At 49.0% G+C, this 26,863-nt stretch overlaps 1 protein-coding gene across 2 annotated transcripts in view; it reads left to right on the top strand.

Annotated features, from left to right (window-relative positions):
• The window catches only part of LOC144104377 (uncharacterized), a 112,237-nt gene extending 86,441 nt beyond the window's left edge, over window positions 1–25,796 (top strand). For both annotated transcript variants that reach the window (XM_077637338.1, XM_077637339.1), the window contains exons 6-10: window positions 2,140–2,263; window positions 4,716–4,946; window positions 9,974–10,270; window positions 17,618–17,784; window positions 20,958–25,796. In XM_077637338.1, the coding sequence (XP_077493464.1) occupies window positions 2,140–2,263; window positions 4,716–4,946; window positions 9,974–10,270; window positions 17,618–17,784; window positions 20,958–21,451 (1,313 nt within the window). In that variant the 3' untranslated portion in view covers window positions 21,452–25,796. The remainder of the gene's footprint in view (window positions 1–2,139; window positions 2,264–4,715; window positions 4,947–9,973; window positions 10,271–17,617; window positions 17,785–20,957) is intronic.
• The last annotated feature ends 1,067 nt before the right edge of the window (window positions 25,797–26,863 follow it).

Below are 26,863 nucleotides of genomic sequence, written 5' to 3'. Positions count from 1 at the left end.
GCATTTCACAAGTTTTTAATGAAGTGCTTCGTCAGTTGTCATTCCTGCTCCGGGTCCGGTAAGAGACTGGCGCTCGTTCACAGCTGTATTCAAGATGGCTGTCATTCTTTACGCCGAAGAAACAACAACTGCGTGCCGGGCTGCAAGTTTGACATTCGCAACGAATGATACAGGTCTGGCAGCTGCAGCGAGGCAAAATTTTCTCCTGTTCCACACGATTTCGTGATGTGGCTGTTTGTGAAGTGCGGGATTTCGCTGCACGACGATGTTAGAAAGACTAGCTGTGGGGCCGCAGCAGCTATCACGACGGCAGCGCTAGTAAGGACTATGGCGCAAGTGTGGACAAGTAGTCCAGTGACTAATACCCCTGTCTCACGGGCACCACAAAAAAGCCTTTAAGAATCAAGTCCTTATATCCAAAGGCGTAAGGAGTGCAGCTACACGGCAAAAATGTTGCGCCTTTGCCGCTAAGGGCCTTTGGAGGCGAAGGCGCTCATCAGAGACCTTTAGGCGCAGCCTTAGAGAACCTGCGAACGCAGTGCCATCGAACGTCAAAAAGTAAAAGCAATAAAAAAATAGGTACTGCCAACGAAGTTTGAAAATATTTTCTTAGAATACGAAAGGTGTGTCTGGCTTTGCTTTTTGTGCGGGTGTTTATATTTTATGCACAGATTTCAAGGCAAGGAAAGTGTTGCAGCAACACTGAGTGCCCCTGGTGGCCAAGGCAATACACAAAACCTGCTGCTGCTGATGAGAGTAGCTCTTGCAGTACTTTTAAGGAAGCTATCAGAATAAAAAAATTGTCTGAGCTCAACGAATGAACAGAATACCCCACTTTAATTTTAAGACACTCACTTCAGCCGGCTCGAGCACAGCAGCGGGTGCTAAGCCTGAACAACTGTTTCACCTTGGGCTGCACCGTGTAGCTGCGTCGCTACTCGTTTAAGCTTTTGCCCCTTTGGTGAAAAAAAAGATGCCTTTGCTGGAAAGGCCTTCGAGGAATGCCGTGTGACAGGGGTATAATACATTTTCGTTTTGAAATGTACCCACGGGGGCGCGCCCACGTGCAACAGTCAATAGCGGCTGGTGATAAGCGGAGGCCGCAGGATAGTGCTACCGCGTTCTGTTATTGAAGGCCAAGTGTAAACGAACCTCCATTTGTTTTTGTTTTTGTTTTTAAGAAATGTAATGTGGGGGGTCAACTTACATTCCTGTCGGCCTACAAATGTGTGAATACAGTGTAGTGTGTCCCGTCTTCTCCATGCGTCATCCTTATTTCACGCTTTTCCCAATGAAACCTTGCATATGTGCCCAGTTGCTCACATTAATCTATGAAAAGCACGAAGGGTAGGTAATGCAAGATGGAAAAGGTACATTGCCCATTGCAAATCTAATAGGAGGATCTTCTATGCTGTGTGACGGCTGAGCTCCTGTTATATCTGCAAAGCAGTTCTCGATATGGAAGTACGCTGTTGTCTTCGTCCTTACACAACAATCTTGCTGTGCAGTGAGCAAAACAGCAGTTGTCAGACATTTAGGAACATATATTTAGGTGATTCTCTATAATTCGCACAGAGGAGGCCTAAAATTTTATTCAGTTATGCAGAGTTTGATTTGGGGGAGTATTTTTGATATGCTTGGATCTGACAGGACCAAAGCTTCAGTTGAAATGAACCAGTTGTTTAGATCAATCAGGTTTGAATAGGAGAGAAGAGAGTGTAAAGCAAGCAAACCGAAAACGTATGATGGAGAGAAACCTTCGTGACACCTTCGGTCGAACTTTTTCCATTTCTTTCTTCTTTTTAGCTTTTATCGAGATTAGGCAACTTTGTGTCAAAATGTTCGTGTTCCAATTTTGAATTAATGAGAGTGCACTGCACTATTGCAAAAGATGTGTATAAGATATCCACAGTTTAAAGCTGCTACATCATTGCATGTAATAGTCTGAGTGGAGAAGAATGTACAATGAAGCTTCAGGAAATAAGCCTCAAGAGATAGAAGCCTGCAGTGCAAGAAGTTTTCTGTTCTTGTGTAACAACTGTTACCTTTTTGTTTTTCATGACAGTTGATACAGATAATTTTATCATGCCTCACATTTTCGACCAATTCCTTAAAGGTCGGGTGTTCTCCTCATTGCAGACAAGGTTCGTGAGTCAAGTGGATGCGTGCTGGTGCACTGCCTCGCGGGTGTCTCGCGGTCTCCAACGGTGGCCATTGCCTATGTCATGCGCCACCTGGGCCTCTCTTCGGACGATGCCTACAGGTGGGCAGAGGTTTACTTGTGTACAGTGGCATGGATTAGTGGAGTTGTTGCAGATGTTGAATTTCTCACTGAGCAGGCAGCAGTCGAGGAAATGTTTAGGGAGCAGTCAAAGGAAACTGTGCAGGGACCTGTTTAGGGTCAGACCCGTCTCGGTGGCATAGTCTCTCTGCCATTTGGCTGCCGAGCTGAAGGTCACGGGATCAAATCCCACCCAGAGCAGCCACAGTTCGTGGCAAAATGCAAGCAATGTAAACAAGCCCATCTGCTATGTGATGTTATGCGTGTTGGAGAACTCCAGGTGGTCAGAAATAATCAAGTGCCTTCCACTTGTAGTGTCGCTTATAGCCTGTGTTAAATGCCCACCATACAAGGTTTTGAAAGTGCCATGGAGCGTACTGTTGATAATGCCAAACAGGAAAACCACCGAGGAAGTTTAGTAAACCCATGAAAATGGAACTGGTGGAGCTGTTGAGGGAACTGTTTAGGCAATGGATTTATTAGCTGTACAGGGAACTGCTGTAGACCTTCGTTGATACATAAAAAAAGGGGATAAAATGTAGTCTCTGGAAAACTGCATGATCCAAACCTCCTAATTTTTGAAAAATGTAGCTGTTGCATGAAGCATAAAACCACTTGTTGGCAATTTCACTTTGTAAAAATGTTGATTAGCCTTTCCTGGTACAGGGTCTGACCAGCTCCATTTCTATTGGTTGCAAAATTCAGTCCGCATTTTCATTGACCTTAGTGCGCTTCGAAGAGACAATGCGCAACACATCCAGTTCGATGACGGCAATGGTGAAAGTACCCAGGACCTCGTTCTCACCGTTTCCGGATTCTTTGCCCCCTTTCACCAATGCACTGCGGGGAAACTACCGTGGCGGCTGACTGTCTTAGCGTTAATACGCACCAGGCTGCATTCCCCAGACTGGGCCCGCTCGTATGTAAGCGCATCGTTGTAGTTCTTAGGTTCTTCACCCCTCGGCCCATATGCACCGGGAAGCATCTGCTGCCTTTCTTCTCTTGCTGTCCCTACAGTGGGAACAGTCTCCTCGTTATTAGCTTTGTATTTTTAGGAAGCTTTTGCCCTGTGGCACTTGGACACTGCACAGAAGCCACCTGGGTGGATGACTGCATTTGCATTTCATCTCATGTCACGTGCTTCCAGGTTCTGCCTGGTTGTGTGTTTGCAGTTGTGCAGTTGGTCGCTAAAATGCTTTGTGCAACCAGAATTTGTCCAAAATTTGAGCGTAGTAGCTATGAAATCGTGTTATCCGAGAACATAGCGTTGTATGGCGGCAAGCCAGTGATTGAAGCGTGCTGACGGATGTCGATGATATCATTTATTGGCTGGTGGCTTAGCGCAAGTGCTCAGTCTTGCGCCACTGCCCGCTTCTTCATCTTCTAGTCCATGACACAACTCGGGGCCACCGAGCAATCATCTCAACGGCGAACCAGAAGAATGGCACTGCTGACAAGACTCTGGACACGACAATGGGCGTGACAGAATGGTGGAACAAAGAAGAGAAGGTGAAGGGCTTGCTGCCATCATGAAAGAGACGAGCGGATGAAGCCTGGTTTATGAAGACTGCAGAGTGCCCGGTTGCTAGCAGCAAACGGCCAAGGTCCATGGACGCACCCAATGGTAGGGCAGGGGAGGTGCTGTGTTCTGATGTGGGGCGGTCAGTGGGTCTCAGGTCAGGTGGCAGTGGCCTCATGTCAGTAAGGTCGTAGTCGTCATGTCGTGTCTTCTGGTCGGAGCTGGGTGACAGGGCAGAGGAGAGCGACGAGGTGAAGCCACATCTGGCCGGCTGGGACAATGTGGGGCGGTGCGAAACCACGAGCACTCCTCCGAAGACTTCAATGGATGACAGGCTTTGAAGCTACAGGACCAGGATTACGAACGCCTGCGCCTCCAACAAATATTCTGTAGCGGCAAGCCAATGAATGAGCGGCATGGTACCATTTAATGGCTGCTGGCCTAGCACAAGCGTTCTGTCCTGCACCACTGCCTATTTCTTCTTCTGGTCCTTGACGGTATGAGCCGGAAGAAAAATGATAACTGAAGGGGAACATTTTTATTGCCCGCAGTTTTAAACGTATGAACCAGAAATGTATCAGCGAGGCTCTGCTGTGCTTGGGGAGCCTTTTGGCCGGCTGTTCAGACAGAGAAAGAAGCTCTCCTCGGAGGATAGCTGCTAAAGAGACAGGAATCTATTTAGAGAGCTGTGGAGTGGACCATAGCACTTGCTCGAACATGCTTTCAATACAATGCATCATCTTATTTGTCCAAACACCCACCAGACTAAAGGAGCGTGCTGTAATGTTTTGCCCTCTATGGGTGACTGATGCGGTCTGCGAATCTTTCTCACATGTAGAGGATACAGCTGCAGCAGGCAAGTGTAAGGGTGTGTGCATATGGAAGCAGCAGCTCTGTCTCGGTTGGTGCATACAGGTACGTCAAGGCCAAGCGGCCCAGCATCTCGCCCAACTTCAACTTTCTGGGCCAGCTGCTGGAGTATGAGCGGGAGCTGCGAGGGGAGGCAATCCATCGGACAGGGGGCGCCGCGAGTGCCCCGCTTCCTGAAGAGCGGCCCCCAGGTGGCCGCTGTGAGGAGGAACACCGAGAGCAGCCCCGCGAGGGGGAGCGGCCGCCCCCACTCGTCAGGCCTGCCGCAGACCCACGGTCAGTTTCTTCATCTTCTTTTTTTTTCATAGTGCCATGAATGTTGAGTGGCATTAAAAAGCTTCTGTTCTTGATGTGAGTATGGATTTGATGGCTGTATTTGCACATTTGTTTTTTGTGGAATCCTGTAGATGGGTTTTTGTTGGCAGTGGGTGCACAAAAGGCAAGGGTTGGAACTTGTGAAGTAGTTGCAGTATTTATGTGGTACAGGTGGCTTTGGGAGTAGGTGCACTCAAAAACAGAATGAGCAACATTGAAAGTGGCACACACATTCCCACACGGCCATTAACGTCCGACGGTTATCCCGCTTCGAACTTTCAGATGTTCCGACGCCCATTTTTACCCAAAGTTAACCACCGGATGTCCGTCGGACCATCCAATGCAAGACCGCGGAACATGTGTAGTCCATCCAACGGACGTCCGAACACATACGTACGGACATTTCTCGGACCGTCGCAAGATACCGTGCATAGCCAGGTTATTCAAGCAGTTTCTGCATGCTTTTTGCAGCACGAAGTCAGTAGGCCACTGTTCATGAAGAACAAAAATAAGTAGCATTAGGTCCAACGAAAAATCATTTATTGCATGAAAGGGCTGCTTCCGAAGCGACAAACACGACACACAATATACATATACGGTAAATTACAAAACCACACTGAAAACAGTCATGGTGATCTGTCCACGTATACAGAGGTGAGCACATTTGTCTAGAACTCTCGAGCGGTGGCGTGCAGAGTGAATGAAAGAAAATTTTACGCAGCGTAAGGATGAAGTGCTTGTTCCTGCACGGGGATGCATTCCTATCAGGCTGTACTTGAGCGCGAATATTTCTGAAATTCAGTACCTGTTCTAAAAATTCGCTTTCTTTCCTTCGTAGAGCACCGCTCGAGCGCTTCAGACAAATGGGCTCACCTTTCAAGGCGTTTCGCACATTCCAGTCAAGTTCGGCTGTACAGGCTGGGTGTACGGGCGTAAGATGATGATGCGACGCTGGGGAACTTTTTCTAACTTCCAAGCTTTTTTTCAATCACCGGTATAACTTGACCGCCCTAGGGTGCATTTTCAGGTATTTGCTTCTCTTGAGTAACCACTCACAAGAAATGCTCCACTGCCCAACTTCAGAGTACAACGACGCTTAATGGCTAATTGCTCCTTTCTCTTCCTGTTGAATGTTCTTTGCCGAAAACAGATGTCACCTACAGATGCACGAGATACTTATTCATTGATATCAAGAGTCGCACTGTCTGCGAACAGCGCTTGACGACGAAAAAAAAAAAAGGCATGTCGAGCTCGCAAGCACATAGCCACAAAGAACGCCGGCCATATTTGTTGTTTACTTCAGTGCGGCTCGGGATCGGCTTTGGCTGGTTTTGGCTTTTAAGCCGGCCTTTTCTTTTGCAATCAGGAATAAAAATAAGAATAAAGTATATAAGTAGCTTCTAAAGTGTTTAAAATTGTAGTTTAACGTTCGGAATCAACAGAAGGCATTTCTTTTTTGGCTAAAAGCAATCCTGGATTCAAGTCAATGCAAGTCTAGCAATAAACAGACATAATGGACCAAAATTAACTGGGGCACTGTACCAAAATCAATCGTTCGCGTTGTGTGAGGATTCTTTTCGTTCATTGTAGTAGTAGTAAGTGTTTATTAAAAAATAACAATAAAAATGGAAGCTAAAAGATTTTTGCTAACCCCGGCATCTGCATCACTGTGGCGGTGGCACCTGAGCTGGGGCAGCGGAAATAAAGGCTAGCAGGCAGTTTGATGAAGTGAAATGAAAGAGGTGAGGGGACAGCTTTGTTCATTGTGCAAATTAACTTTTCGGAACGAATTAAGGCTCCATGTGCAGCGCATGTGTCCGTGGCGCATGTGTCCACATGCGTGCATCTGGCTGGCGGTTAGGGTGGTAGCTGTGTCTGCGTAGTCAGTGGCGTGCGTGTCACTAAGACTGGATCAAGCTGTAAAAAAATGGCTAAGCACTACCTCCTTGGTTGGAGTAGGGCAGGAAGGACATGTTAGTGGAGGGGCCTGTGAGTAGAGGATGCAGCACTGCACACACTCGTATCCTCAGTGCAACGTCCTCACAGCGAGTTAGACCGGCGGGAAGGTTGCGTCCACGCGATGGATTCAATGCACAAGCGGAGCTCCGCAGACATTTTATTTGCAGAAGGACTCTCCCGCTGAAAGATTGCTCGCTTAGGTGTACGGGCCACCACGTGCCAAATACGAAGTTAGCGCGGCGTCTGTGTTCAAGCAGCTGTGCTAAAGATTGCAGACAGAATGCCATGTGCTGCTCTTACAGCCTGCAATATGGAAAAGTATTTCAGCACCACCAGTGTTGCAAAACACAAGAAATAAGACTACAGGTCGCGAAGCTAATTCGAGCTTCTAAGAGTCCTCAGTGGGCAGCTCTCTAGCCCTCCCCACCTCCTACAACCAGACAAGAAATATACCGGTTTACTGCCGAATGAAAAAATGATTTTTCCGTTCTGCCCGTCTTCAAAATCGGTCCTAAGTAGGACTCCCCTCGTAAGACCGCCGGACATCCGGATTCGGATCTCTGGATTTTTGGACGCCCACTGGACATCCGGATTCGGATGTCTGCTTTGGGATCGGCTTCGTTCTTCTTTCGGATGTCCGGATTCGGCTTTGGACGTACGGACCTTAATCGGACGTCTGTCAGACATTGCAGGCCGTCTGGGTTATGCCATTAATCACACCTGTCACGTTTCTTATACAGCGCAGCAGCTAATGTATATAACTGCACATTTTTATATTTTTCGCAGTACAGAATGTGATGTGTTTCTCTAAGCAAATCGTTTTTTTTGCTATCTACATATCTAATGTAGATTAAGCTACATACCTAATGTAGCTCAAGGTTGAAGTAAACTGGTGCATTCTGTGGACTTCAAACAGAGCCAGCATTGTTGGTGGCTGCCTGAGCAAGAAGCGCTTTCTCATGTCCTCAACTCTCATTTGAGCTCAAGTTTTTGTCGCGTTCATTTGGTAGTATGTGCTGTCAGCAAGATATAGGCAGAGTCACATGGTTTTTGCTCTTTCCTTATTACGGGAAAACAAGCAATTTCAGGTTGGTGTGCCTAAAAAGCTTATTCGGGCATGAATTAAAAAATTCGCTTTATTGCAGCAGATCAGTGTAGTAGAGCCCTATTTTTAATGGCAAAGTAAAACATACATGCAGCTTTTGAAGAAAAAAACTTATTGGAAGCATTGGAGTGATGCACAAAACTGACGAGAAATTTATTCTGTCAGAGAATAAAAGAATTAAAAATCTAGAATATATGTTTTAATTGTTACTGTGTCAGAAACAAGTTTACAGAGTTACTGAACTCTCCATGGTAAATGTTCTGATCACTACAACAAAAATCAGTTGCTGGCCTGAAGCGGCTTGGGCTACTCTGCAGTACAATAATAAGGTCGACACCAGATCGTCTTGCAGAAAAAATCATTCTGCTTTGCTGCTGGTGGCAAGGAATCATTACGAACATGCAGAGTACAATCAAAGAAGCTCAGAAAGCAGTAAATGTCCTCGGCAACGGCGAAAACGAAAATTAAGGACAGTCCAGGCTGGGTAGAATTTTACTACAAAGCCCTCTACTACGGCAAGTTATTATCCCTGCATAGCCTTGCTAAATAGTTATTGTAATGGGACCGACTGGCAGGAGTTCAAGCAGCGCAGAGAAGAGGTAGACGAAGTGCAGCTGTGATTCTCTAGAGACGCCTGTGAGTGTGTCCGTCGGGCCGCCGTCCGACCAACGCCTACCGATTTGCGGTTCCAATGAACACCTTTACACTATGAATAATAAAACTTTGAGGCATACCTGCAGCTGTTTTATCAAGTGCAAAGTGGTGATATCAGATCAGTGGGGTTCCAAATGCTGTCAGACTGTGGTGGAGCTGCGCATTTGTTCAATAATTGTCGCCAGCATAATTATATAGCGCAATTTGATCAAATATTTATTTTTTTAGGTACAAGCTGCAAATACAGCATGAAATCATTCTGCACTCTGAGGCTTTCTGCTGTCATTTGTGAGTGCAGCCTTTGTGGCTCTGAGTAAAAAAAAGACAACTATCTGGAAAAAAATTATTTCGATGTTTGGGACTGCGTTAAAGTTGCTTAATCAGTATCTTTGCAGATTTTGCTGATGGCTGCTTCTTCTGCAACGCTTGTTGCTAAAAATAATAAATATAACGACCAGGTTAGATTCCTTGGTGGCTCATGCTGCTGTATTTTCATTAAGTAGATTATTTCTTGTAACGGCATTGTGGCTCTGTAGAATTTGTAAGGCTTTGTCACTCTCGTTCTTCATGCACAGAGCATCCCAAATGCACTGTGATGGTCTGTCATCGTGAACGGCTGTCGGTGGAAGGTTAGTGAGGAAGGAGCATGCGCAGAGTGGGCGAAGCTGCGGCACACGTGTGCTTCTGTGCTGTTCTTGCGGCGGCCGCTTTAGTCCCACACGGCCGTCGACAAAGCAGATTGCAGAAACTAAACCCCTTGAACGAACCCGCACAATCAGCGCTGCCTGCATACCCTTTGTCGCAGCATAGTTTCAGTTTTTTTTTGCCTGTGGTAATTCGCTCTTGCATCGCAACAGTGATGGAACTGCACCAGCAGCCGGCCACAGCAAAATTCATGGTGCCTGTGAAGTGTGTGGCTTCAGCGTGGGCGTATTACACCAGAAGCTGCCAAACATGGTGGCAGAAAAAAGCTGATGGAGTGTTGCGCGCGCTAAACATGGCAGTCAAAATGGTGGCATGGGAATAAGCACTATAGCTTAAGATGACATTCACTTGTATTGCATGGTTTTCTATAGGAGCTGCAGCAGTACTGGCTCACAACAATGCAACAGCCAAAAAACGTGACACCTGGAACCTGACAGTGTGGTTCTTCTCTATTCAATTTGAAGCCTAGCAGTTGTGTCATCTGCATCTCTCCGTGCTTGTTTATTTACGGCTGAAAATACCTGCAATCTTGTTCCAACTGTCAGCCTTGTGCCGTTGCCCGCAGGTGGTCTCTGTGCCGGCTGAGTTTGGACCTGCGTGGCTCGGCAAATGGGGGCGGCAAGCGGCCGGAAGTGCAGCGCAGTCGCAGCTGCAACCTGCAGAGCTGGCCGCTGCTACGACCCCACCCCGAGGAGGAGCTGATACCTCCTGCAACGTCACTGAGTGCAACAGCCATGGACTGTCGGCTCGCGGAAGAGCAGCAGGTGGAGCCGGAGGAAGAGGTGGTGGTCCTGCGTAGGCGGCACAAGGCGGGCTCCTTTGAGCCGCGGAGGGACACCCGCAGCCACGACAGTGCCTACAGGTACGTGCTGTCTGTAATATCGCCGCAAAAATAAAAAAAGGGGCAGTACATGGAGAACAGTGTGCATAATATTTATCTTGCTTGTACTAACCTGTGGGCCAGAAACAGTGGAAAGTAAAAATTGATTTGAGGGTGGCACAGTGAGCTGTGGAAGAAACCAGAGTAGATTTGGAAGTAAATGCTGGCTGATGATAATGGCGTGTAATGCGGAGGATAGCTAGCGAATCGTTTATTTTGTCAACGGAGTCTACTGCAAAGGAAGGTGAACATAGTGGCGGGCGACTGAGTCAGATGGGCGCATGAAATTAGGAAATTTTCATGCTGGCCATAGCTCGCGCAGGACGAGGTTAATTGAAGATTGGTGGGAGAGGCCTTTGTCTTGCTGTGGATGCAACTGGATTGAAGGTGGTGTTGGTCGTTGCATGAGCAGTGTTGCAAATGGGTTGCAAGCCCCAAGGGTAGCGTTGGCCTGGCGGCCTGGGGCACAGCTGGAAACATCCGAAGGTCCCGGCAAAGGATGAGTCGACTGGCAACAGAACAACTTGTTTATTCTGGCATCGCAAAAGAGCAGCCGGTCAGGGCGACCACGTTACTCGAAGGAAGAAATCGAAGTCTCTCTTTGGCGTCCAAGGCAGCGGCTTTTATACCCTCGGAGTCGAGGGCAAGAAGGAACGGCTTGGGATGAGTCGCACGAGACGGCGACGCACGGACATGTTGAGACGTGAAGTGACGCTTCCGCCGGGCCGGCGCCGGTCAGACCTCCTCGCCTCCCAGTTGGGGAGCTCCTCTCCCCGGCTGCCGCGCTTTGACAAGTGTGGGCACCAACATGCACACACACACACACGCACACACGACGACACGTGGCATTGAAACCTGCCTGGACGCGCTTGGCGGGAGGCGTTACGGCAGCACTGAACGGGCCCAAAATGACCGCCACTTTGAACGAAGCCCCGGCGTCCGTTGTATCCGCGCCGGCTATACCGCGCGTCGTAGGCGAAACGTAACAGACCGCCCCGCCGGGAGAAGGAGATCCCGATGGTCAGGGGACTGCATCCGCTGTCCGGAGGGATGTCGCTCGATGATGCTCGTAATCGAAACCGGTCGTCTCTCGACGTTGCTTGAGCGCAGCGCACAGAGAAGGCCTCGTTCTCAGGTTCAGGTTCACACAGGGCACTGCAAAGTGACTTCGGGAGAGTTGCCATTTTTGTGCTCGTTCCCAGCAAGCGTTAGAACTACGCCGAAACGCAACCGCTCAGTCAGCAAGCACGAGACAACCCTCACTAAGCTCTGCCAGGCTCTTTCCCCTTTTATACTACTGCCTAGTTCCTTACAGTAGTCAAGCAGCACTCAGAACGCGTCCACAAATTGGAAAATTGCACTAGAAAGCACATAATCACTTTGAAACACTAAACAAAAGCAATATGTTAAAAATCCTGCCTCAGTAAGAAAACATCAGTAACAAACAACTTTGAGGTGGATTCCTACGTTAGGGGCTTCGACTTAAGCCATCGGCGTTACCGTTGAGACTCCCCTTTTTGTAACGCACCTCAAAGGAATATTGTTGCAAAGCGAGGCTCCAGCGCAGGAGGCGGCCATTTTTGGGAGAGATGGTCTGCAGCCATTGGAGAGGGCAGTGGTCCGTCTCAATGATAAACCTCGAGCCGGCTAGGTAGCATGACAATTTCTGAACGGCCCACACGAGACACGCACACTCTTTCTCGGTGGCGCTGTACGCCTGCTTGCGACAGGTCAGCTTACGACTAGCATACAGGACGGGGTGTTCCGCTTCTCCATTTTCCCGTTGGCACAGTACAACGCCCATGCCTCGCTCACTAGCATCGCACTGAACAACGAGCCCTTTTGTGTAGTCTGGCGATCGTAGCACAGGCTGGCTTGTTAGGGCGCTCTTTAGGGCGCTAAAAGCTCTTTCCTTTGTCTCGCTCCAGACGACTGTTTGGGGCTCTGTTTTTCTTAGAGCATCCGTCAGGGGAGCCGCGATATCGGAGTACCTGGGGATGTACCTCTGATAGTAGCCGGCGACACCTAAGAATGACCGAATATCGGTCTTCGTGCGCGGTTGCGGGAAGTCTCGCACAGCGGCCACCTTTATTTCAGAGGGGCGGCGACGACCTTGTCCAATCACGTGACCGAGGTAGACAACCTCGGCCTGTGCTAATTGGCACTTGGGAGCCTTGTCTGTCAAGCCCGCTTCGCGCAGGCGGGTTAGCACTGCCCGCAAGTGTGCCATATGCTCAGACCAGGATGCGGAGAATATCGCTACGTCGTCTAAATACGGTAAAGCGAATTCTTCCTGTCCCCGCAACACTTTGTCCATGAGGCTTGAAAAGCAGTATGGCGCGTTCTTCAAACCAAAACTCAGAACTTTAGGACGGAATGTTCCCATTGGTGAAATGAACGCCGCATACCTACTAGCCTCTTCTGTAAGTGGAACCTGCCAATAACCCCTGACAAGATCTAGGGTGGAAATAAACTGAGCGCTACTAACTTTCTCAAGGCGCTCCTCGATGTTAGGGATCGGATAAATTTGATCCTTAGTGATGGAATTAAGCCTGCGGTAGTCGACGCAAGGACGAGGTTCCTTGCCCGGTACCTCAACTAAAATCAAAGGGGAGGTATAATCACTCTCACCCGCCTCAATAACACCGAGCTGTAGCATTTTCTTTACCTCAGCCTCCATAATATCGCGCTGGCGGGGTGACACCCGGTACGCCTTGGATCGTACTGGCTCTGGGGAGGTAAGTTCTATATCATGAGTAAGGACAGAAGTCCTACCAGGCCTCTCAGAGAACTGACCTTGAAACTCTTGTAAGAGTTGGTGTAGTTCGGTTTTCTGCTCAGGCGACAGCGGTGCTTTACCGATTAAGTCACTAATGACCTGATCGGTGTCTTCCCTGTTCGTCACTGAGCTTAGTCCCGGAAGCTCGACCGGAAGCTCTTCTAACTTTCCCGTGTCGGGCATTTCCTCTCCAGTACCTGGTGCTTTCAACGCTACAGGCTCAATTTTATCCAGTTCTGACGTGCTCGGAACATCAGCTTGCTGCGCCTCCGACCCTTTTTCATTGTTCGACAACGTCGGCCCCGCAACTACCGCCTTTGCAGCGAGCTCCCAAACTCTCGATCTGGTTAAGGCCTGAACGCTAGCCTCACCAAACAAAAGCCCCTTCTCGCGCAGGAGGTGATCGGACCTGTTCGAAAATAGGTACGGGTACTGGGGGGGCAGCATAGATGACACTACGGCCTCCGTCTCAAATGCTCCGAAAGGTCCTTCAATAAGCACTTTTGCTACGGGCAGACACACGCTATGAGCTTCCACGGCTTGCTTGATCCATGCGCACTCACCCGTGAACATATCGGGTTCTACGTAAGAGGGGTGAACTACATCCATTGTAGCTGCGGAATCACGAAGCACTCGGCACTCTTTCCCGTTCACGAGGAAGTCTCGCATGTAAGGCTCGAGAAGCTTCATGTTCTCGTCAGTGCTACATAATGACAAACACACGACTTCTCTTTTTGTTTCTGGACACTGCGCCGAAAAGTGGCCCGGCTTCTGGCACGTATAACACACGCGCGCTTGCCTCGTCTCGAACCGCTTTCTGCGTTCGGCTTCGGCTGCCGCCGTCTCCTTAGGTTCGGTCGGACTGCTTTCACTCGCATCCGCACTACGTGAGTCCCCCCTTGCTCTCATGGGTGTGAACTTCGGCCTCTCAGACTTGGAGCCCAATTCACCCTTTTGACCGTCCTTAGCTCCGCGAGCCCGACGCGTCACAAACTCCTCGGCTAGCTCGGCGGCTTTAGCCACTGTACTAACGTCAGGCCTATCCAAGACCCAGTACCGCACGTTCTCAGGTAACCGACTATAAAACTGTCCCAGCCCGAAACACTGCAGAATTTTCTCGTGGTCACCAAACGCTTTCTCTTCTTTGAGCCACTCCTGCATGTTTGACATAAGCCTGTAGGCAAACTCTGTATATGACTCACTTCTGCCTTTTTCATTTTCCCGAAACTTCCGACGGAACGCCTCCGCTGACAGCCTGTACTTTTTTAGCAGACTCGATTTCACTTGGTCGAAATCCTCTGCCTCCTCTCTCTTCAAGCGAGCGACTACGTCGGCCGCCTCGCCGGGTAACAAAGTGAGCAAGCGCTGTGGCCACGTTTCCCGAGAGAACCCCTGCTTCTCGCACGTTCGCTCAAAGTTAACCAGGAACAAACCAATGTCCTCTCCAAGCTTAAACGGGCGCATCAGGTCAGTCATTTTGAACGATACTCGTTCTCCTGCACCGTGTGCCTGACTTCCATTACGAGCGCGTTCCATCTCTACCTCGAGACGCTTCATTTCCAAAGCGTGTTGACGGTCGCGTTCTTCTTTATCTTTTTGTTCTTTACGTTCGCGCTCGTCTTTCTCTTTTTGCTCTTTACGTTCCCGCTCGTCTTTTTCTTTTTGCTCTTTACGTTCGCGCTCCTCTTTTTGCTCCCTCTCCTCAATGGTCTCAAGGCATTCCGACAACTCGTCATCCTCAGCCTCCAACTCAAGAATAGCCCTTAGCAGTTCTGGTTTTCTGAGTTTGTCTGAGACATCCAGACCCAACTCTCTTGCAAGCTCCAGCAATTTCGGTTTGCGCAACGACTTCAAATCCATGGCTGCTCCGAATGCTGCTTTCTCTACTGCCTACTATTGTCTTGCCGCAAACTAACCCGGCAGCAATGACAACACAATTACCAGCTCTGTTTCTGACACTAACAAAAGCCTGGCAAAACTCAGAAGAAGAAAGTCCCGCACTCACCAAACCTCGCAGCCAAGAATTCAGCGCAGTCGTTCCGCTGCAGGCAACCAGTCATCACACAGGGCTCGTTGCACTGCTCCCGGATGGTCGTTGTGCTGCTCAGCATACAGTTGACCGCATATCTTCGCTGCTGGCCTCCGTTGTCGGGATCTCTCCACTGGCAACCAGTTGTTGCAAATGGGTTGCAAGCCCCAAGGGTAGCGTTGGCCTGGCGGCCTGGGGCACAGCTGGAAACATCCGAAGGTCCCGGCAAAGGATGAGTCGACTGGCAACAGAACAACTTGTTTATTCTGGCATCGCAAAAGAGCAGCCGGTCGGGGCGACCACGTTACTCGAAGGAAGAAATCGAAGTCTCTCTTTGGCGTCCGGGGCAGCGGCTTTTATACCCTCGGAGTCGAGGGCAAGAAGGAACGGCTTGGGATGAGTCACACGAGACGGCGACGCACGGACATGTTGAGACGTGAAGTGACGCGTCCGCCGGGCCGGCGCCGGTCAGACCTCCTCGCCTCCCAGTTGGGGAGCTCCTCTCCCCGGCTGCCGCGCTTTGACAAGCGTGGGCACCAACAAGCACACACACACACGCACACACGACGACACGTGGCATTGAAACCTGCCTGGACGCGCTTGGCGGGAGGCATTACGGCAGCACTGAACGGGCCCAAAATGACTGCCACTTTGAACGAAGCCCCGGCGTCCGTTGTATCCGCGCCGGCTATACCGCGCGTCGTAGGCGAAACGTAACAGCAGACATTCTTAGATGCTTTTTGATTGTTTGAAGCTTTTATTTTAGTGGTCACAAAACTTTCTGCTTAAGCAAGTTTTGTGTGCTAACCGGAGTGACTGCACCTGCACTGAGAGCGATGAGCAGCTGAAAGATTGGTCCAGTTGGGAGGAGTGGCTCTTTGTAGTCTGCGAGTGACATGGACATGGTAAACAATTGGGAGTAGAATAACGTGAGAGTAGAATAACGTGAGAGTAGAATATTGCAAGGCTGTGATGGATTTATATGGATGGAATCTTGCATGGTAATAATGCCAGGTTAAACGAAGAATTATGATCTCAGTTTTACACAAACAGTTGCATAAAAGCATATAAAGCAACATTCGGCTGAGAAACTTCTGAAGAATTCATGTATCCTGCAGGAGCCATATTTCAGTACACATTAAAATATTTAACCCTTTGAAATAAACAGTGTGGTACGTGTTGTCCCACTCGCTTCAAGTGCCGGCCAATGGACAAAGGTGCACCTACATGTCGTATCTTTGCATGCTGAATACTGCTGAACTATCAAACAAACCATTAAGGCTTCCCTGGTGCTCTGTGTTTTTACAGGCATGGATGTACAGTTCGTCGAGGCCCATTTTGGCAGGAAAAATAAAATTTAAAACAACTTTGAGCTTTTTGAGCCTTTTCCATCAGTTAACTGCCTCGCGGTACTTCTTGAAGCAATTTTTTGCGGAATCGTGTATTAGTATGCACATTCTTTTTTTAATGTTTTTGTCCTTACACACATTAGTAAGAACGACATTAAGATGGAAAAAAGATTGATTTACCTTATTTTTTGGATGAATAGAAGGAGAGAGAGGAGTTTGGGAACTCCAGAGAAATTTAATGGATTTAATTGAAGCATAATTCTCGTTCAGGCAAACCATAGATGATTTCTCAGACCCCCCCTTTCAAAAAAAAAAAACATAGATGGCACGTTTGATATGGAAGCAGCAGCTACATTGATCTTATTTAAGAGGCAACCCTTCACATGCGCACACGACAATCAAGCAAAGGCAAGCCTCCAATACTTTAATGCATGCCGTTGCTTTCACAACTGTACCACTGCTGTTTGGCGTTTCTTGATGCCCTGTATCTGTTTGTCCTTCTTTCCTTTGCTTAGACCACTTGACTTTTTCATTGCTTTCTGTTTCTCGATGACTCACACTGCTTTCTTTCCCTGTGCATAGCCACGTTCACTTTTGCACACATGCTGCGGTCTTTGCCCCAACTTCATTAAAAAGGTGGCTTCTCCTAGTGGCTTTTAAGTCTTCCGGTAAGGTTGCTTTAGTTTTCTTGAAAAGCTTGCAGAAAAAATTTTAACATTCACACTATATGAATACCTTAGTTCTGAATATGATGTTGCTAGGAGACAGTGCGAAAGACGAGGACAAAAGGGAGAGAAACGCGGTACGAGCATTGACTCATAGCTCAAGTCTATTCACTGGAAACATGTCGAATATTTGCCCACGCTTGCCATGTATTGGACACGTTTCCTGTGAACCTTCCATGTTTCTTTTGTTCTCAGTTTCTTTAATTTAAAATTTCCTGCCTTTTAAAATTCTCAAAATTTTAAAAATTTTTGGGGCCTTAGCAGTTGATGCTGTAAAAATTTCTTGCTCTTCTTGGAGAAGTGTTGGTGCACATTGTAACCTCTCACTTCGCCTGAAATTGTTTGCTGGTGGCGTGGCTTCTCGTGGTCTATTCTGATTTGAAATGTCCCATAGGATGGTGCCACATTGTTTGTAACTGGCTTGTGTTGGTGTGTGTGCGTGCACAGGTCTCTGACGCTAGAGGATATGGCGGAGTTGGAGGCAGCTGGCGGCATAGGCGGTGTTGGGTGCCCCGTGGTGCCCCCTCTCCCAATGAGTCCCTTGAGCCCCTCCGAGAGCCACCTGCTCCAGGATTTTGCTTCCTCTCCACCCGCCGACAGCTGTGGGCCCCCTGGTCAGTGGAGAGTCCTCTCGTCTTGAGGAGGTGTTGCATATGTCTAATGGGAGAGTGATGCAGGCAGGTAGAAATCGGTGATGTTTGGAGCTCATTAGAACACCGTGAGGGTAGGTGCTGAACTGGTACTTTGGCCCATGCCAGTTACTCTTACGCCATCTGTCTTAATGCTAGCGAGCTAGACTCGGGAGTACTATATTGCTTGCGTAAGGAGAAGGCACACGTGCGCATGCTGCCAAGCCAAGCTGCTCCCAAGCATTTCTTACCCCCGTATTCACAAACTGGCCTTACCTTTGCCTTACTTTAACTCGAAGGGAAACTTTCAGAAAGGTTATTGTAAGTGAAAGGTAAGAAAAAGGCAAGCTGTGTTTCAGAAATCCACCTTTCGGCAGCCTTGCGGCAAGCGCCCTTACCCACAGAAGTAAGAGGTGTGGTAACGAGGCTAAAGAAGTATTAACGCTTGGCGCATCAGTGGATGTAGTGATAACGTGTTTTGTATACTATAGAGAGCAGTTAAACATATACTGTAGCTGTCATAATCATTCAGTAGACAATATTACCTAGCCTGACTCATATTTTTACACGTTTCCTCTTGGTCTAGCCACAATGTTAGGCAGCCGTCGCTACAAGAAGCTTTGTTGAGTCGACGTCGCTTTTTGTTTATATTCATGTGCCCCGATCGTGGTGTGTTATGCTTGTGCGCGTTTTTTTGTTGTTGTTTTGCACTGAACATCAAAAATGCACCTTTTCTGAGGATTGTTGGCCAATACGGAGATGCTGGTAGATGTGAGAACCGTGATACAAGGAAATTTCACCCTATAGCCGCTTTGCTGCTGCTGCCTTGCGTGGCTCAGACTTGGCTTAATTCTGCAAGATTCTCTGCAGAAGGCGGCACGAAAGTCGGGCATATCTTTATTTTATTATGGGACGGGTTCGCAGTGAAGGGATGACGAGAGTAGTGTTTTTATTACAGCGCTGGCCAGTTCCAAAGTGCCCTCAGCTGCGGCATCAATGCGAAACCAGCTAGGCTTAGCGACGACCAGGGCAGCCAGGGAGCAGCGTAGTTCGTCGCCCGGCGCTCCCGCAGGCAGCGTCGCTGCCGAAAGCTGGGCTCTTGCGCAGGCATGCTGTCATTGCTCAAATATAGGAGACATACTTTCTGATAGCATGGCTGTTTTGCTTATTTTGGTGCGAACGTGAAGTAGACCAAGCCAGCAGCATGGCCGGTCAACCTGAATCCTGTGCTCCGGCGTCATAAAAATCAGCTGAAGATTGTTCTTAACGTAAATAATAAAACCTGGGATAGAAAAATGTGAAAAATATATTTTTGTGGAGCACTGGCCAATACTGAGTTGCACGTAAAAGTTACAACTGTGAAGCGAGCAAATTTCTTGCGAGAACCGCCTCGCAGCTTCCGTTGGCCTGCTGTTGCAGTCCCGCTCGTCTGGCGTCCGCCAGTTGCGGGACCCAAGGCGTCGCACATATCAACCATATATTTAGTTTATTTTGAGATGATGCTGTTGACAGCAAATTGATATCAACAGTGCACTATTTATTATAGCACAGGCGACTTTCGAAGCACTATCCGCTGCTGTGTTGATGCGAAACAGGCTATAGGCTTAGCGACAACCACGGCAGCTGGGCGTAGTTTGTCACGCGGCGCTCCCGCAGGCGGTGCTGTAGCCGAAAACTCTCTACTTGCGTAGGCATGCTTTGTCGCTGCTCGAGGATAGCAGGTAGTCTTTCTGATAACACCACTCTTTTGTATTTTCTATTGCAAACTTCAAAGTGTGACACTGGCTGTTGGCGGAGCTTGAGTCGAGCTGCGCATCGATGCTTGCCGCTCGGTGTGCCCCTGCTTGCAGTGGGGTGGCAGTTCGCACGCGGCGACCAGTGCAGTGCACCGATAAAGTTTTCACACATGTATCTCCTGGTTTAGTTTGTGCATATCTTCGGCTTAAGGAAACTTGACTAGAGCCGGAAACAATGTTGCTGCGATGACGGTGGATACAGACGATACCACTGACAAGGATACATCGACGGGGTAGCCGGTGACAACTTTGAAGGTTCCCGCACCGTAAAAGCGAAGGTCGATAAGCAGTCGCAGTAGCGGCGACATGGGGCAACCTCGTCCGTTAGGGCAGCAGTGCAGCGGCAGCACAGACGAGTTCCAGCACGGCAGGCTTTGAAAAGGGGTACCTCGCGAGAAGCTCGTCGTCGAGAAGGTCCATTGGATACTGGTGATCCCTCGGCTTCACACGATGGGGCACCTGATCGATTTCTTCCATTAACTCTGTGAACTTGATAGATCGGAAAAGCGGTCGTAGATCATACTCGGTTGCCATGTTGAATTGACGAAAGGAGCTGCTAAAGGTAGGCCAGGGGCCACCTTTGCGAACACACCCTTTCCGAGCCCGAAAATGTGGCTAAAGGTGCAGTTTAAGGGTAAGGTTGGTTTCTGACACCCGCAAAGGAGCCGCAAAGGTGACCTCGAAAGGGAAGGTAAAGGTCGGTTTGTGAATACGGGGGTTAGTCTTTTGTGTGTTGCCCTACCCACCAGGTGCATATGCTGTGCATCATTTAACACATATTGTTCAGTTTTCCTCTGCTTTCCTTTTCCCTGCCTGACATCCTCCTCACTGCACACTAGAAGACACATGCACGTTTCTCATCACTCAGTGTGTCACATCTTGCCCGCCTGCTCTTGTCATTCTGCCGGTGACGAGAGAAGGTGCGGCCAGTAAAGCTGTTGCAAAGCATCAATTTTGGTCCAGCATTGCCACAACGCTATACACTACACTTCCTATAGAACTTGTAGGTGGCCTAGATGGGTCTAGAAAGTCGTATAGCACACTCTGGAGGACACACAGATTTGGAAAAAGGGCTCTAGAACCTCTTGTTCCACGTCTTTATTTGTCCCCACAGTGTGCTACATTACTTTCACGACTTCTAATTCTTACTTACTCACTCGGGTACTTGTCCAGTATATAGTAAAAAAACAAAACTGGCCACCAAGTGCCACTTTTGAGCGAAATTTTAAGTGCGAACAGCATAGCAGTTTAGCTGAGGGAACCGTTGTTGAGTCTCTTCGAGTGATTAGTCTGTGTAATTCAGTTCAAAGTGCTCGAATGCATTTGTGCTTGACTCCTCCTTTCTCTCTTCCTTCTCCACAGAGAGCCCCTGGGGTAGGTCCGTCGAACTAGAAGGGTCGCACGACTCCGGCGTCACCAGTGCCTCGTCCGGTTCACTCTGGGGTGCCCCACTGCGGCCGCCATCATGTTCCTCCTCGTCGTCCTCCACTTCCTCTTCTTCCTCCTCGACATGCTCGTCTACATCCTCGTCTTCGTCGTCGCTGGCCACGGCCGGTGCCGAGTGCCCCGGCCTGTCCCTGTCATCCCGCGCTGCCCTGCCACGTGCGCAGTCGTGCCCCGTGATGCTGGGCTGGCTGCGCAGAGCCTCGAGCCTCGACGAGTTCCCCGGCGCCTCTTCGTCGGCGGCGCACGCGGCTTTGGCAAGGCCCCGGAACCGCTACAGCTGCGGCAGCCTAGAAGCCGTACTGGGCGAGGCCAGCGTGGTGTCGGCGGCAGTGTCTTCGGCGTCGCGCGAGGCTGCCCGGCGCCAGACACCGTATGCACGCCGCTCGGCCAGCCTGATTCCAGTCTCGTGACGGCGGCCTGGTCCGCGGCCCGCGCTAAGCCTAACGGCCGCGGCGGCACGCCTCGGCGAAGACAAGACCGGACTGCTGCTTGCGGCTGCTGCCGCGCTGCTGGCCTGGGCACTGGCAGGCTTCGCGGCGCTGGTGTGAGCATTCTGCAGTCACTGGTTCACGCCGCAGCCTCTCTGTCCGCGTGGTGTGCTCCGTGGCGCGCATCGATCGATCGTCCGTGTTCTCCTCAACCACATATCTCGGCTGGCATGTCTCGCTCTGATGTTGCTGATATGGCAGGCCCTTGCTGGCCAGCGCAAATCTTCTTGCCGCGGTAGTCAAGAATACAAACTGACGTACTGCATCATGCAGGGTGCACCTTATAGTTTTAAAAATGTTTTTACAGCTCAGTCTGTGCAAAGAATTAGAAAGGTATAGTTAGAGTCACTGAAGGGCCACGTCTTTAGTCATGCTTATGTGCCTGTATGTCCTTCACAGTGATGAACAGACTTTTTCAGGAAATGCCACTTGCTCAGGGCTGTACAGCAGTTTGCATTCTGGGCGGCTATGGCTTAACTTTCAGTGTGCAAGACAGAGAACACAGCTATGGTTATAGTACAGAGCAGTGGGCTTAGATGCATCAAAACAGCAGGTGCGAGTAGCAGTGAGTGGCAAGCATATAACTTTTAATGCGCTTCTCAGCTCTGCAGGTTTCTCTGAAACGTAGATGGAGAAGTGATTCAGCATGCTTGAAAGCTTTTAGGCAGATAGACAGCCAGAGAGAAAGCGTAAGGAATTTTTGTATCTACAATTAGCCACACTCCTTTGTCAACATGTTTAGCTCTGACAAAGCTATAAAATGTGGATGCACAACAGGCATGTTGTTCATACCTTAACCATCGTAAAACAATGCAGAAATGTGGAGCAGCCGCCTTGTCCATGACAGTAACAAAAATGCCAAGTCGGTGCTACATTAAGCTGCATGGAATAGCCGCCAGGTGGGAAATAGCAGTGAAAGTGCTTTCTGTGGGCTCTCGCTGGCTGTCTGTTTTGTGCTGAGGTCTCTCAAAGTTCGTGTTACTTCTCTAGCCCATTGTAGTAAGTTGCCTGCCTGCCATTAGCACTTCTGAATGCTGCTGTTCCAGTGCCGTTTTTTCTCCACATGCGGAAGCCCCATTGTAGGTGACATAGCAAAAGGAATCTACAGGACACCCTGTGTTGGGACTGCTTCACGGACAATTCTGAATGCGTGGCTTGCCTGCATATCCTGCACTGGCATTTTTGTGCGTGCCTGTTCTGTCGTGTGTTGTGTCCTGTTGAGTGTACGGGTGGTCGCTGGTGCCAGGAGCTGCGCTTGAAGAAGAACCTTCTGCGCTGTCGCTCCTCCAAAGAGACGTCTTTTTTGCCGAAGCCACGCACGCCGTGCTCGGCTTACCTGATGGAGGCAGACACCAGATGCTGAGATATCACGTTTGCCTCCAGCCCCCCCTAAAAAAATGTACAAATGATTCTTCTTCCCTTCACCAAACAATCTTCTCGTGTCTGTAGCTCGCGTTTGCACTTGTTTTCTCTCATGGCATGGGCCTTGTCAAGATGGCCGGCCTTCATAGGGTCAGGCATGTAGAGTTCTATCCCAAGCGGTATTTATTAAGAAACTAGTCGAGCAAGTTTAGGAGCATCCTAGACCTAGCTGCAAACCTGTCTTCCTATAGTTATATGCCCTGCTGCACTGGGAGTGGTGCAGTTTTTTTTTTGTTTTAGTCTTTGTTGTTGTTTCTCGGTGTGTGAAAATGTCATGTTAAACGGAGTCCTCTGTGTCTGGGACTGTGCACCTGGGCTCACTTCAGGCCATGCTAGCTGCCGCGGCCAGCATCTCCTATGCCGGCGTTAGCCAAGAGTTGTGTGCAGAGGGAATATGGGTAAAGGCCTGAAATAACATTCGCTGCAGTTGCAGCTAGGTGACCAGATTGACTGGTGGAATGCAACCCTTTGACCCGCCCAACCTAGCGTGTCGCACCATGCTGTAACTCGGAAGGTAGGGCATCATCATGGTTTTAGCCACGAGTTGCTGTAACTTTTTCCTACAAAGAAATATTTTCAGCTGTCTAAATGGCAAGCGCCTATTAATTGAAGTTCATTGTAGCCAGCACTGCTCGAAACGTGAAGTACGGAGAACAGACAGCATGTGCTTGTTTATACTTGATCATTTCTGATGCTGTCGTCCTTGTATGTTCACCTAATGTCACAACACAAAGAATTCCTTTCACAAATGCTGGATTACCACTGTGACCTGTCAGCACAGGAGTCTCTGGTTTGAGTCTTGTCCGTTGCTCTGGGGTACAAAGGTTCCAGGACCACGGGTATCATGCAGAGCACTCAATGCGAGTTGTTGAGACAGGGTGTCATATTGTAGCAATCAAAGGAGTGTTCTCTTTCCTCAATACTGTAGTTTGCTTTAAAAGAAAGGTTTTCTTTTTTTGTAAAGTTCTTGGTATTGTCTCAAGCACAGCATGTGCGTGAGACAATGCCAAGAACAGGAGGCTGGCATTTTTGGGTAAACTCTTTTGACAGAGCCTGCAAACCCAATCCAGTTGTTTCAGTGACCATCCATGGTTGTACAGCCAAGTGTATGCACAATGCGCCAAGTATAATACCCTTATCTTTGCAGCATGTCTGCTCGGCTTTCCACTTACAAAAGAGCCTGGTTTAGCCATTGAGTGCAGCAAGCACACTGAGGTATCACCATACAAGCTTTGTTAGTTTGCGGTAGAAGTGAAGTGCTGTCCACTGTTAGCTCAGCTGCAAGCTGCATGAGTTCATAATTCTTAATATCTTAATAGTTTAAAGCACTTTCTTTCAACTGCACAGTACGAGAAGTGAATCAGCTTTGTTGGGCAGGGAACTGATAGGTGCAATATGATGCGTAGCTTGCAAAAATCGCGATGATTTCTGGTTAGAACTGGAGAAACTCTTTACAGCAGTAGAAGAAGGGGCTTACTGTATGCTCATCACCCCACTTCATACCTGTCCTTACTCTCGTTTCTGCCTCTGTTGGCTCCCAGATTGGCACAAAAATTGCGTCCGTACAAGGGAACCATGACAAACTATAGGGGAGTGTGGTTGCAGTAGCAGGTGTGGGGAAGGTGAGCCCTTGATAGCTGTAGCCATTAATCTTCCTTTGCACAGTTGTTTGTCGCACGTATTGTATGCACACTGTGTGCCGTGTGACGCCAGCATTGGCTTGTTGAAGTGGTCGGGCGACCCAGTGCAATTTGCTCTCGGCGTGCCCTGCGCTTTTGTGCAATCAAAGTTGGCGCCGCTGCTGCTGCCGGTTGGTTGTGTGTTCCATGTAATGTTTCCGTTGGGAAAGTGTGCATTATTTCAGGCTGCGTTAAGTTTTCTTCCCTCCTCCCCACAATTCCCCAACCACAGTGTTTGTCTAGTGCCTTGTACTGTGTGTCCATTGGCGTCATGCCGAACCGCTGCTGGCGAAAGTGTACACCGCTCGCAAATGAATGCGCTCGCAGGTTCCGCACAGCCTCTGGCCTAGGCACATGCCTTTGGTGTCCTCATGGAAATCACAAAACGAGCAAGCATATCAATCGCAAATTTTCTTTTTTATTTTTTCCCGAACTGTCATTCGACGTGTCGCGGACTGACACTGTTGGTTCATGAGTGTGTCCGCACAGTGCTGGCGGCAAGTGTATTCGGGGCACTGCCACCGGCTTGCTAAACTTGGTAGCTGCACTTGGCCTGCACTCCTTCAGTTCGGGTTTCCTGGAACACGTGTGGTGTGTTCTGCACGATCTTTCCATAAAGGAGTAGACAGCAAATTTTTCGAAGTGTGTTTTCGCTTTGTAATAATGCATACATTATTAAACTTGAATGCCTGTGGAATTTGTCAAAGCTCAATTTGTCATTTTTTTTGCTAGTTTCAATTTCGGTTTCAGTTTAGACTATAGTTGCGCCGTCACGTGAGTACGAGATCACTTGGCTCACTTTTTGACTGATGAAACCAAAGCTGTGCAGAAGAATAAGTTGAATTTTAAGGCAGGCACTGAGCGTGAGCGAATTTTACATGGTGATTGATGTTGACTGATATCTTACGCGTCATTCTAAAACAATACTTTACAAAAATTTTGGTGTCTACACGTGTAAGATAGTTATAGCTGTGATGGATGCGGGGCGCGAGGTTTTATTTGGTCGGTTCTAACCTCTCGAGTTACGCAAGCCCGCGGTGGTGCCCCGAAAGTTTGCCCCGTTTTGTTCCTTTTTTTCTTCTCTTTAACGTGCAGGAGTGTTGCGCTTTTACTGGATGTGCGGCTGGTCGCCCCGATGAAGAATAAAGCGCTCTTGGCCTCCCCTAGCTTGTTTCAGTCATTCATTGAGCACACCAGGCGTGTGGGCTCTTCGCAGCTACCACAGCTGCACCCCACGCGCCGCTGCCATCCTGTACATGCTCTGCTTTCGACTTTTCGTTTCGAGGAGAAACGAAGTCGCCACGAAAAGCCAAGGCTTATAGCCCGCAAAACTTGGACGGCTTATGACACATTTCAAAGGTAACAAGAAGTACTCTCAGCCTCAAATGAATTGTGCACAAGATACTTGAAACGCACTAAGATATTACTCGGGTATAACTTGAAAATGAAGAGGCTTTTCCCTGTGGAGATAAAACATTATTTTTAAAACTTTATTTAGCTTTTCCCTGTCAAAGGACCTCCTTCCAGCCCTCTCTGGGAGGCAACCCTGCACATGAAGCAGCTCCAGACTAGAACGAGAAGCCCTGGTCCAATGGGTTCAAGCGGCGGCTTCGACTAAGGACAACACCTAGTTTAGTGGTGCCAATGAGCTTCACCCCCCTCATTGTTGAATAAGTTTTCACCACCACCTGCCAATGGCGTCAGCCGATCCTTGAACCCTGCTAGCGTGACACGGGGAGCGGCTCGACAATACAGGGAGGGGACTTTCCAGACCATTGAGCAGGGGGATCTGCCACTCCCTGCATTGCCACACTAACAGGGTCACGAGAATCGGCCGATGCCATTGGATGGAGGGTCCTTTGATGGGGAAAAGCCGCTGCATGCATGCCTTAGTTGCATCCTACTATGGGGAGGCAGAATAGCTGGAGCAGTTGGTTTTTACATCGAATGCACAAGGATTTGCTCTTTGGAGGTGTCAATAGGTCACGCCTATATTTTAGCCAAAGTCTGGACTGTAACGCGAGGTTCAATGGCAGCTGTATGCCGTGGGGACAACAAAAATAGTGATTTCTCACTACAGTGTGCATGTCACTGCTCAGGCTCCCCTCGGTGTGACGAGTTTCCGTGGCGCGTTGCAGTGACGTCGGCATGGTGTGCTGCCACGCATGATCGGTAATATGCATTCTAGCCAGTCAAGAGTGGCAAGGTGTTATGCCGATGCTGCAAAACCAGA

Source organism: Amblyomma americanum, chromosome 9 (assembly GCF_052857255.1).
Source record: "Amblyomma americanum isolate KBUSLIRL-KWMA chromosome 9, ASM5285725v1, whole genome shotgun sequence".
Lineage (NCBI taxonomy): Eukaryota > Metazoa > Arthropoda > Arachnida > Ixodida > Ixodidae > Amblyomma > Amblyomma americanum.
This window is presented reverse-complemented; position numbering and strand designations above follow the sequence as displayed.